General features: G+C 32.0%; 1 protein-coding gene across 1 annotated transcript in view; it reads right to left on the bottom strand.

The window, feature by feature from the left end:
- Positions 1 to 3,055: 3,055 nt before the first annotated feature.
- LOC143042753 (ribonucleoside-diphosphate reductase large subunit-like) overlaps positions 3,056 to 12,742 on the bottom strand; it is a 32,865-nt gene continuing 23,178 nt past the window's right edge. Inside the window, exons 13-18 of the mRNA XM_076215207.1 lie at positions 10,985 to 11,206; positions 10,530 to 10,606; positions 9,078 to 9,213; positions 8,088 to 8,183; positions 4,797 to 4,985; positions 3,056 to 4,213 (exon numbers count right to left, since the gene is read on the bottom strand). Coding sequence (XP_076071322.1) covers positions 4,001 to 4,213; positions 4,797 to 4,985; positions 8,088 to 8,183; positions 9,078 to 9,213; positions 10,530 to 10,606; positions 10,985 to 11,206 — 933 coding nt within the window. The 3' untranslated portion in view covers positions 3,056 to 4,000. The remainder of the gene's footprint in view (positions 4,214 to 4,796; positions 4,986 to 8,087; positions 8,184 to 9,077; positions 9,214 to 10,529; positions 10,607 to 10,984; positions 11,207 to 12,742) is intronic.

Below are 12,742 nucleotides of genomic sequence, written 5' to 3'. Positions count from 1 at the left end.
TCATTCATTAGAGTAGTCGAAATATGCTCCACAGATAATTGTGAGATTCTTAGACATTTTTCGACTATATTTACACTTCAAAAACTTACGAGTCGAATAGAAAATGAAAAATCCTCAGTTTTAAAATTAAAAAGGGGAAACAACGAAGACAAACAAGTAGAAATTATACTGTGGAATATAGAAAACTAAAAAATGAGCAACAGCAAGCCAAACAAAACTGGTGCTTTGGAAGAGTAAGCAGATCCTGATTCTCAAGTTGCAGTAGTAAATCTAAGATGAAGACAATATCAGATTTCAGATTGGCCAGTTATTTCTTGACCACCCGAAACAATTGATTTGATATGAGATATGATGTGTTTTCATTAGAAGAGAGGCAAAGGGAAGATCAATTGCTTAGAGTATCTGATATATAACATAAAATAATTGGTAAAATTTATCATTCAAGGCCAATAACTCCTACAAGAAGTTGTCTGACAATCTTGATTTAAATAGATAATTGTTAAAGCTGAACATTCTGAATTTTTTTGCTCATGTCAGATTTTTTTCTAGCCAAATAGACAAAACTTGCATTTAGTCATGGCAGCCACATTATTTGGCAGGCATTGTCAACCATAATTTTGAAACTAAATACCCTAATAATTATTGGGCCCATGTTTGGTAAAACAGGGATGAGAGAAGCTCACTTGCCCTAATCAACTGGTTAACCTTTATAACAAGAAATAAACTTAGAGGCTCTAAAGAGCCTGTGTCGCTCACCTTGGTCTATGTGCAGATCATAAACAAATAAAAATTACAAAATTTATGAAATTGTTTAAAATTGACTATAAAAGACAATAACTCCTTAAGGAGTTTATAATTGACCATTTTGATCATGTTGACTTATGTGTAGGTCTTACTTTGCTGTACATTATTGCTATTTACAGTTTATCTGTATCTGTAATAATATTCAAGATAATAACCAAAAGCTGCAAAATTTTCTCAAAATTACCAATTCCTGGGCAGCAACCCAACAACGGGGAGCCTGATTGGTCTGAAAATTTCAGGGCAGATAGACTGAACTAACGAACAAATCTATCTTTGCCAGATTTGCTTTAAATGATTTGATTTCTGAGATTTTAGCCAAAAAACTGCATTTTACCCTATGTACTATTTTTAGCCATGTCGCCCATCTTGGTTTGCAGGCATACCCTAATGATTGTGGACCAGTTAAGTTAAATTTGTCCTAGTAGTTTCAGGAGATTTTTATACAAGATAACAAAAATTTACGAAAAATTGACTATAAAGGGCAACAACTCCTTAAGGGGACAACTGACCATTTTGGTCATATTGACTTGTTTGTAGGTCTTACTTTGCTGAACATTATTGCTGTTTACAGTTTACCTCTATCTATAACAATATTCAAGATAATAACTAACAAGAGGCTGTCACAACGACAGCAAACCGGATTTATTAATATTTATTTGTGTCCTGGCAATATCACAAGAACCATTACTGATGAATGGTGAAAGTGAAAATCATCAATATCAAATTTGACCTCCATTTTGTCATCAGTATCAACATCTTAAAATTTGAAAAGCTTAGATTGAATGGTTCATGAGTAAATGCAACAACGTGAATGGAAACGCCATTTCACAATCTTTCAAGAACCAAAACTCCTGAACGGTAAAAGTCAAAATCGTCATTATTGAACTTGACCTCTAATTTGCCATCAGTAACAACATATAAAAATTTCAAAAGCTTTGGTTGAATGGTTCATGAGAAAATGCACGGACACGACTGGAAACACCATTTTTCAATCTTTCAAGAACCATAACTCCTAAACGGTAAAAGTCAAAATCGTCATTATTGAACTTGACCTCTATTTTGTCATCAGTAACAACATATTAAAATTTGGGAAGCTTTGGTAAAACAGTTCATGCGTAAATGCACGAACACGACTGGAAACACCATTTTTCAATCTTTCAAGAACCATAACTCCTGAACAATAAAAGTCAAAATCGTAATTATTAAACTTGACCTCCATTTTGTCATCAGTAACAATATATTAAAATTTGGGAAGCTTAGGTAGAACAGTTCATGCGTAAATGCACGGACACGACTGGAAACTCCATTTTTCAATCTTTCAAGAACCATAACTCCTGAACGGTAAAAGTCAAAATCGCCATTATTGGACTTGATCTCCATTTTGTCATCAGTAACAACATATTGAAATTTGGAAAGCTTAGGTAGAACAGTTCATGCGTAAATGCAGGGACACGACTGGAAACTCCATTTTTCAATCTTTCAAGAACCATAACTCCTGAACGGTAAAAGTCAAAATCGCCATTATTGAACTTGACCTTCATTTAGTTGTCAGTAACAACATATTAAAATTTTAAAAGCTTTGGTTGAACGGTTCATGAGTTAATGCACGGACAACATTTGATTCCCGCCCGCCCGCCCGACCGCCCGCCCGCCGTACATCCCCAAATCAATAACCGACATTTTTGTCACAAAAATCCGGTTAAAAACGGCAAAATTTTCTTAAAATTACCAATTCTGGGGCAGCAACCCAACAAAGGGCTGTCCAATTCATCTGAAAATTTCAGGCCAGATAGATCTTGACCCGATAAACAATTTTACCCCCATGTCAGATTTGCTTTTAATGCTTTGGTTTCAGAGATATAAGCCAAAAACTGCATTTTACCCCTATGTTCTATTTTTAGCCATGGTGGCCATCTTGGTTGGTTGGCTGGGTCACAGGACAGATACCTAGATACCCCAATGATGATTGTGGCCAAGTTTGGTTCAATTTAGCCCAGTAGTTTCAGAGGAGAAGATTTTTGTTAAAGTGAACGATGACGGACGCCAAGTGAGCTAAAAACATAGTTCCCATGTTTAATCTGTCAAAACCAAATGCAATTTTCTATATAACTGATATTTTTAATGCCATAAAAAATAGTTAAATATCAGCACCTATTTTTCAAACTTATAAAAACTGACAGGGACGCCCAGCATTTCTATGTCCCTGTCAACATGCCATATTCTTTGGTGGCACATAAAAATACTAAATAACTGTGGTTTGAGTTGATTTAATAAATAGCTATAAATATTACTACAATTAAAGGACACGTGTATATGGCAACTGAATATTAACACAACATATTACATCAGTAATTCCTAAGAAACTCCACAATTATACCAAACATAACAATATAATCACATCCATTTTTTATAATTTAAAAATATTAAATATCAAATTTGTTTCATTTAATGAATAATAATTTGAAACTACCATACATGATTTTAAGAGAGACCCCTTCACAAACATCAGAAGTAATAGTTTGTAAAATGTTTATTAAGTCAGTCCAGCTCCTAAATAAAATAAATTTCCCCCCCAAAACTTGAAGAGTTGTTGTTACTCAAATAATAAAGGTATTGCATTCTAAATGCTTATAAACTGAAAGATAAAGCAGATTTTGGAAAATATTTTTTAAACACTGCATTTTTAATACATAAAGGAACAGTTTTGGAAGAAAAGCCCATTTCTCCACCTATACACATTTAGAAAAGGGAGAAAGCTCGATAATTACAATATTTCATTTTTGACCAATACAACTTTTAGTCAAATAAGATTAAAGTTGAGCACTAATATAGTGAGAATAGTATGGCATTACATGATCTTAAACTATAATGTAGTTTGGAAACAATATCTACGAGATTCAAGATATAGTGAAACCTGGCTAAACTGAATCCTGCATAAACCAATAACATGTCTAAACCAAACATGTTCTTAAAAGTAGTCACATCAAACAGGAGATGTTAACCTAATCAAACTGAATGTCTGACTTAACAAAACAAAAACTTTGGTCCTGATGAAGTTCGGTTTAGACAGGTTTCACTGTAATTTTAACATTGCAGTTCACCTAAACTATTCTCTGCACTAATGAGTTCATGAACACAATGCCAACAAGTTGAACACGAGAGACAGACAGACAAAAGTTGACAAGAAAGAATAACACTATGATCCACACATAAGACAGTCATCTTTGTTCTGCAGTGAGCAGGCCATAGCTGCCATGTTGTTGTCTTGTTTATCTCCTTCGGTCTTTGACTCTGATTTCTCGGCAGATTTAGTTGTGGAAGACTGCTGCAGCTTTTTCTTATCGACTGTGAATTGAATTGCTTGGGCTGCTGCCTTGGTTCTAAGATAATACATTCCTGTTTTACAACCCTGTAAAATATGAAAATATATATGCATTAATATAACACAATGTCCTACTCCATGATCAGTGAACCATGAAATCTGAATCAAAACATAATTTGGTACATATTTACAAACTAAAAAATGAACATATTTTTTTTTTATTGTTTTACATTTGAAATTTTTGCCTTTTATAACTTGCTTATATGCATATGGGTATTGCTAATTCTTGAAGGTTGTCAGCAACCTATAGTAACATCTACATCATTCTGTCTCATTGGCAATTATCTAATCTCATTTTCACAAGTGCATTACGTTTCAAGTTCCAAAGCATACAACAAATTTATAACTAATATGTAAAGATAAAAAAGAGAAGATTCTTCTGTTATATAGAAAATTTATCTGCAGTAAAAAATCTTGATGCATTCATCAGATTTTTTTCAAAAATGGAATAATTGCTTTCCAGCATAATTTTATTTTTTATTTTTTTTTAAACATCACAGATAAAAGGAGACTTGTTCATAAATTTTCATGGTTTCTTTTTTAAATGATTCACAAAATATTGAAATATCCTAACAAATTTCTAGGCATATTATATTGAAAATATCCTTACCAATTTCCAAGCATAAAAGTGCATGCTGGTCAATTTTCCGTAGTTTGGTTCAGCTATATGGATGTTGAGAGATTGGCTCTGGTCAATAAAAGCACCTCTGTCGGCAGACATTTTGATGATCGTCTTCTGTGATATTTCCCATACAGTCTTATACAGATTCTTCAGTTTTTCTGGGATTTCATCAACATTCTATAATTTCAAATATTTTAAATTAGAGAATTAAATTTATGCTATAAAAGGAAGAAGCTTTAATTACAACATTTAATTCACCAAAAATTTTAACCCTTACATTAGGCCATAGTTATTTTATTTTTATTTTTACGAATCCGCCGACCCCAACTTTTGCCGAATTGGGAAAATAAAATTGGAAAATAATATTTTTTTATTATTTTTTCGCCCGCCGCGGTGCTTTGCTGTAAAAAAAATTAATTTGGTTATTAGTTGCATTTTTCGATCCGACTCTGTACAGCGCTTAGCGATCGATGTTAGAAAGGACTTGAATGTTTTTGTCCACCATGGCACAAAAAAAAAACCTCATACACAAACAAGATTGGAGTCTCCAACAACTTTGGAATCTAAATTGTATTTTTCAGTTTAAAACAAAATTACTATTATATATATTTAAATATATTAAAAATGTACAAGGCAGAAAAAGTGGTATGATATGATTGAATCACTGGCATGAATGCAACAATTTCTGAGATTTTTTTCATCTTTTATTTTAAATAGGTATCACACAGGTTTTCAATGATGTTTGCTTTTTTTCCGGGGACTTTGAAGACATTGAAAACACTCCTGAAATAGTTGAGCTCAATGAAATTAAATGTTCAATGGACAACAAATATTCTATAGGCTTGTATGCAGACTTTGGCAAAACCACGAAATTTGATATCCATGAACAGGAATAGAAATGGGTGTTTATTGCCCCCTGCTGTTTTGTCTGTAGGTTGACAACTTTTTTCATTCGATTGGTAAACTATGAAAAAGCCTTATCCTATTCCAGAACTGGATCACGTATTAAATTTCTGGTTAGTAATAAATTTTGTTTCAGTTGGATATATTGTTATTTGTTTAACACAATTTTGTAACATATTCAGCATTTAGCTAGCAGCTGAAGAAAAAGAATAGTGCTGACAAGAACAAAAGCAGGTGAGAATGTAATTTGACTTTTTATCAGTGATTTTTTTTTTTTTTTTTTTAGATAAGCGAGATACAGTATAAATACTTTTTTGGGGTACACATACTGTAAATTCGGAAATTATAGCAAAGTTTTATTATTGCGAAAAATGTGAGTTATAATCACAATAATTAAAACTCACAATTTGAATTTTTTTTTATGAATGAAACAGAATTTTTCTGAATATTGCATTTAAATCTAAAATGACAAAATTGAAACATTAAATGCACGCAATTGTCTGAATTTATAGAACACAACTTATGTCCCCTGCACATTTTTCTGACATCATAACTTTGATAGTATTTTAAAAAAAAATATTTACAGCTTTTTTCAAGTTTGGGTTGTTGTATACCATGACAAATTGGTGTAAATAAAGTTTCAACAGTTAACACAAGTATTCAGATGAGGGTCTTTTTTATTATTATTAATTCTCTATACATTTATCAACAAATATGAAATGCATTCTATAGACAATAACATGTTTTATCACAAGAATATGTCCTGCTTTGTACATATCAATATGTCTATTTAACAAGCAGCCAAATATTTAAGCTGGGAACAAGGTATTATTTTTTACAAGATATTTTGTTAGGGAAGAGATAAAATGTTAAAGGAACAAGATTATTTTTTCTGAGAACAAGATGATATGTTTAGGGAACAAGTGACAATGTTTGTGATTTTTTTTATTTTGTATAAGTGATAGCTTACAACAAAATAATTCAACTCAGACCAATACTATAAAATACAGTCTGCTAGAGGAAAAGTAACATCAATTTTATTTACCTCTTTATCTGTATTATCTTTTTTTCCCCCTACTATATAAGGCTAAAAATAAAGTATTTATGTTTTTACTGTCACATTTATTCTATGAGAGCAACATTGCGACTTTAACAGTGCTTAATCAGAAGTGGCAAAAAAAACTTTAGGGTAGGGGATAAAAATTAGGGTAGGTATTGTCCATTTGACTTCTATATATTTGCAGAAAATAATTCTTAAAAATTCATTTTTATAAATTAATATTTTTTTCCTTCATGTATGTTAATATATGATATATACGAACTCCGACTATTAATTTCATAATTTTTTATCAGTAATAAAAAAAAATTCCCATCAGGTCTCTATGTTAATTATATTTTTTGAAGTGTTGAATACCTGATGGAGTAAGTATAAGTAGTGAAACAGCCTTCCAAAACAAAAACAACATACATGTGCTTTTAATGTTTGTTTATTTGTACCATGTGACTATACCGATTTGAATATTTAAGGACACCAATGAAAATGATCATCACTTGATAGTTTTGATTATTGATTTTATATCATTATACAAGTTAACTATACATAACCTTTTCACGCTTTTAGCATGGTGAGTTGTACAACAATACAAAGAGGCTCTAAAAAGTTAATTAAAAAAAACAGACTAAAGTTAATATACATTCAGTTATTTATTAATGTGCAAAATGCACATCTTGGAAGCAAACAATTTAGGAAAATAAAAAAAATAGTTTTTATAGTTGGTAAATTCTGTCATAACTCATGTCCACTAACATAACAATATGAAAGTAACGTTAACATATAAAACAATATTCATTTTCATATCCTTTGCCTATAAAGTACTATGTTATAATAGTTTATACTATATCTAATATTTTTTAAACAGAAAATAGAAATTGCAGTTTCCTATCATATATATATAACAATTATTACAATACCATGACATGAAATCTAAGTTTGTTTGGTGGTCAGTAGAGGTCATCTTAATATGTAAATATACTTAATCACATGGTACAAATAAACAAACATTAAAAGCACATGTATTTTGTTTTTGTTTTGGTTGGAAGGCCGTTACACTACTTATACTTACTCCATCAGGTAATCAACGCTTCAAAAAATAAAATTAACATAGAGACCTAATGGGAAACTTTTTTAATTATTGACCAAAAATTATGAAATTGATAGTCAGAGTTCGTATATATCATATATTAACATACATCGAGGAAAAAATTATTCATTTATAAAAATGAATTTTTAAGAATTATTTTCTGTAAATATATAGAAGTCAAATGGACAATAGGGGTAGAGTAAACACACATACTTTTTTTGCCTAAGTAACATACCTGGATTGATCCACCATGAGCAATAATCTTATTCTTCATATCTTCATTCCACAATCCCAATTCTGTCAGATCTTTTAACAAATGGTGATTTACAATCTAGAAAATATAAACTTTATGTTAAATCAACAATTGTGTATACCCTCACTTTTCATCTTTCAACTTGTATCTCATTTGAAAATTTTAATTTAAGATAGAAAGGAATATTGACTTGAACGAGTGCATCAATATTTTTTTATAGTTATAAAAATTTTGTTCATAGTTTAAAAATCAGAACAAAAATGTTTTGATACAGTAAGAGACCAAATTTAATGGATAAAGGTGAACCACAAATCTAAAATTTCAACATTTTTTTCTTAATGCTAGTGTACAGAATTTTACATAAGTACAAAATAGAATATCCATGAAAACAAGAATGTGTCCAAAGTACACGAATGCCCCTACTCGCACTATCATTTTCCATGTTCAATGGACCGTGAAATTGGATAAAAAATACAATTAGGCATTAAAATTAGAAAGATAATATCATAGGGAACATGTGTACCAAGTTTCAAGTTGATTGGACTTCAACTTCATTGAAAACAACCTTGACCAAAAACTTTAACCTGAAACATGCACTTTCATTTTCTATGTTCAGTGGACCGTGAAATTGGGGTCAAAAGTTTAATTTGGCTTTAAAATTAGAAAGATCATATCATAAGGAACATGTGTACTAAGTTTCAAGTTGATTGGATTTCAACTTCATCAAAAACTACCTCGACCAAAAACTTTAACCTGAAGCGGGACAGACGGACAAACGAACGGACAGATGAACAGACAGACAGACAGACAGACGAATGGACGCACAGACCAGAAAACATAATGCCCCTCTACTAACGTAGGTGGGGCATAAAAAACAAAATTCTTCCAATCATAAATGGATCCAATGAAAATAGATAAATCCATAATTTGACTTTGATATAGTAATTGCATGTTATACTTTTTTCAACGTACCTGGAATTCTCCCGACAATACCCTCCTGCTGTAGATGTTACTGGTGTAAGCTTCTATAGACTCGTTGTTACCTAGGATCTGTGCAGTGGAAGCTGTAGGCATTGGAGCTAACAATAAACTGTTCCTTATTCCATGTCTAGAAAAATAAAATAAAAAGGATTCTATTTCACTCCTTCTTTGTTAACTAGATGTGAGGTTGACTCTTTTGAATTGTTTTACGTTGTCATTCGGGGCCTTTTATAGCTGACTGCAGTATGGGCTCTGCTCATTGTTGAAGGCCGTATGGTGACCTATAGCTGTTAATTTCTGTGTCATTTTGGTCTCTTGTAGAGTTGTTTCATTGGCAATCATAACACATCTTCTTATTAAAATTCTCTTCAGCAATGTACATACAGAAACGCAAATGGGCCAAAGAAAACAATGTGTGTTTCTTCTTAATGAAATATAGGATCAACAAAAGTTTTAATAGATCTTCACCGATTCTAGTTCTTGTATTATAGATATTGTTTTACAGTGACACTTGTAGCCTTGTCAATGAATAAAATAATGATTAATAGTTTTTCTCTTGCTTTTTCATGCTTTCTCCACATTTATCAATTAGGTTGAGAAAAATGTTTCTCAATTCTAGAAAATCTTTGTTCTCTGCAATTGATTGGCGAAATTTCAAAAATGCAGTCAAATTTTTGTGGTTTTGTCTAAATTTTCCTCGAGTAAATTCATAAATAAGCAACCATGTCCGATGGTATAAAGAACACAACTTTCTGAAAATCTTTAAAAGGAAGGATAAACTTAAAATTATTTAAAGAAACATATTCCACATATGACTATGATATTTCTCCTCTCTCACCACAATGTTGAATATTCACAAAGCTCAGGAAGCCTCCAAGACATGCTTCAAAAACATATTAAAATTTAACTGTCTCAAGTGGAGAAAAATTGTAACATGCTTGATGCAGTGGTTTAATTTATATTTATGTGTAGTTTAATAGATTCCAGAGAAAGAACTGATATGCTGTCAGAAGGAAATTATTAGAAGTGCTAAAAATTTGATTTTGGCAGAAACTCTTGGGGCTGTTCCATTAAAACAAAGATGGTACACAGGGAAGGCACTTTAAAAACACAGTGACCACCCATAGAGTCCTGCATACATTTAAGGTCCATTAAACACAATACTTCAAACCCTGGTTGCCTTCCCTGGGTCCCATGTATGTTTTTATGGACAGCCCTTAAAGGAGGGGGGATAGGACCTTTATCGGGACTCCGGGATCGGGTGTTTTTAAGCTCGGGATTTCGGTATTGACCCTTTCGGGATCCGGGAATTCTATTTTTCGAATTTCGGGACCTCAGGATTTCATGTTTTTTAGCCCAGGATTTCAGGATCAGGACCCCTCCTAACCCCCCTCTTAAAGGTAATTTCCTCCCCAATAAATGAATTACAAAACAAAACTTTACTTTGCAATCTTCTTTCTTAAGGTATCCCAGTCATTGATGCCGGTGTCTTTAACATTCCACATGTCATGTTGCATCATCTAAAATACATAAAGGAGGGAACTTCTATACAAGTTTCAATATAATACTCAATACTCACAATCTCATTTTATTATCAAGTTATATATAATGTCAAATATATTAAACAGTCAGGAAAAGTTTGGACTTTGGAGCTGTACATCAGATAATTTCTTAACAGTAAATTTCACTTCCAGATTTCAATCAATTAGGAACTTGTAAGTCTACTTCCAAAAAATGAAATATTCATATTAATTAAATTATTTCAAATCCTATTAAACAGAACTTACTTGCCCATATACAAGACATGTTCACATTGGAAGTTAATTTGTTGTTGGTAAACCCCAAAACACTTTAATTGTACACACCCCTTTACTGACAATTGAGCCAATTGTACATACCCCTTTACTGACAGGTGAGCCTTTGTATGTTTCATATGCCCCTAATTTCTCTGCTAGATCACAACTGGCATCCAATGCTGCATAGTAGATAGTGTCAAAGATTTCCCGGTTCAGTTTCTGGGCCTCTTCACTCTCAAATGGGAACCTCATCAAGATGAAAGCATCTGCTAGTCCCTGGACTCCAATACCAATAGGTCTGTGTCGGAAGTTAGACCTTTTGGCCTAAAAATTATAAATTTAATTTTAATTTGCTACTGAGTCAGAGAAATATCACAACTTGGAAATTGAGAACAAAGATGTCAACTGAAGAAACTAATGTGTGAAATTTGTTGATCACTTTCATGAGAAGAAACAAAAATTATTTTAACTCTTGCATCAGTTCTTCTCAGAAAAAAAATAAGGATTAGTAGGCCAGAATTTGAATGGAAGTTTTGCTCTACCTTTTTTAATTACTTTCAATCTATTAGGAGATCTGCAAGTTTTGACAATTCACCACAGAAAAAATGTCAATAAAAACTAAAGGATAGACATTTTAATGCATTAACCCTTAGACTGCTGCATTGATTTCTATTGTACTTTTGTGTAATGCTGAGAAAAAATTTTAATCACTGATGAAATAAACATGTTCACTTACAATTGCTGTATCTTTGTAAATATTGAATATTCATCAATAAAAGTTATATAAAAAAGTATTGTTAGATTCTGTATTTTTAATTTATTTTATTTTTGTGTGAGTCTCTGGTCATGTTTTACCTGTACAGGTGCGAAAATAGGTAAACAAAGGTAAACTTATTTTTTCATGTTTTATTAAACGATCCATCAATGTAAAAGTATCCATGACTTCAGAATTGAACCAATATAGTTTAAAATCTCTTTTAAGAACTAAGTTCCATTGTGATTATCAAAAAATAAAAGTTTCTTTTCAGACCAACGGCCTTTTTTATGCAAATATTTTCCGGTATTTTCCTCCAACTTTCACTGCGCCGACTTTTACTTCCATGTACAAATATATTTACACGACAAGTTCATTTTTAAAGCTTTCATCAATATATAATCTTGACAAACTTAAAGTTCGGGTCTATCGATGTTAGTCAATATTGATTCACATTTGAAAGGCGAAATGATAAACATCGCAAATCCTGTTTCATGTCATCCATTTTGAACAATGTCTGGGAATCCCCGTAATTCTCGCTTTAAAAGTCTTCTGTTTGCAGTTTTGATAGAATACTTCCATTTCTGTCTATTATATCTTCGGTTCTCGTCCAAATCCTTTTAATCGTCCGCCGCTGTTAAATCGTTATCATTGAAATACTTCTGAACGTGTTGGCCATTTCTCAAAACAATGTCCGCCATTTTGTCACTTTTTTCATCAAAAATTTTCACTTTCGGTTTATCGCTTATACCTGATTAAAAGTCAAGAGACACTCGAAAGAACGCAGATTTTAAGCCAATCAGAATCCATACAAGTCGAAACTGCCGCAATCTCATGAATATTGACTCCGCCCATTCCATGGTAACTGTGTAAACAAACGAGTACGGAAAACGACTATAGTCGCGAGTAGCAGTAGCGGACTGTCTTATCGGAACGACAATAGTCGCGCGTAGCAGTCTAAGGGTTAAAAATTTGCCAAGGAGTGAAACACTTTTTATTTTGGTTAAAGTACTCAACTATCTTATAGATGGGACAATATCCCTAATGCGCCTACTTATGAGGAACTCAAAAGTTTAGTGAAAACAAAAAAAATCTCTGTGTAGTGA

Source organism: Mytilus galloprovincialis, chromosome 8 (genome assembly GCF_965363235.1).
Source record: "Mytilus galloprovincialis chromosome 8, xbMytGall1.hap1.1, whole genome shotgun sequence".
Classification (NCBI taxonomy): domain Eukaryota; kingdom Metazoa; phylum Mollusca; class Bivalvia; order Mytilida; family Mytilidae; genus Mytilus; species Mytilus galloprovincialis.
Note: the sequence above shows the minus strand (reverse complement) of the source record. Positions and strands in the feature narration are given on the sequence as shown.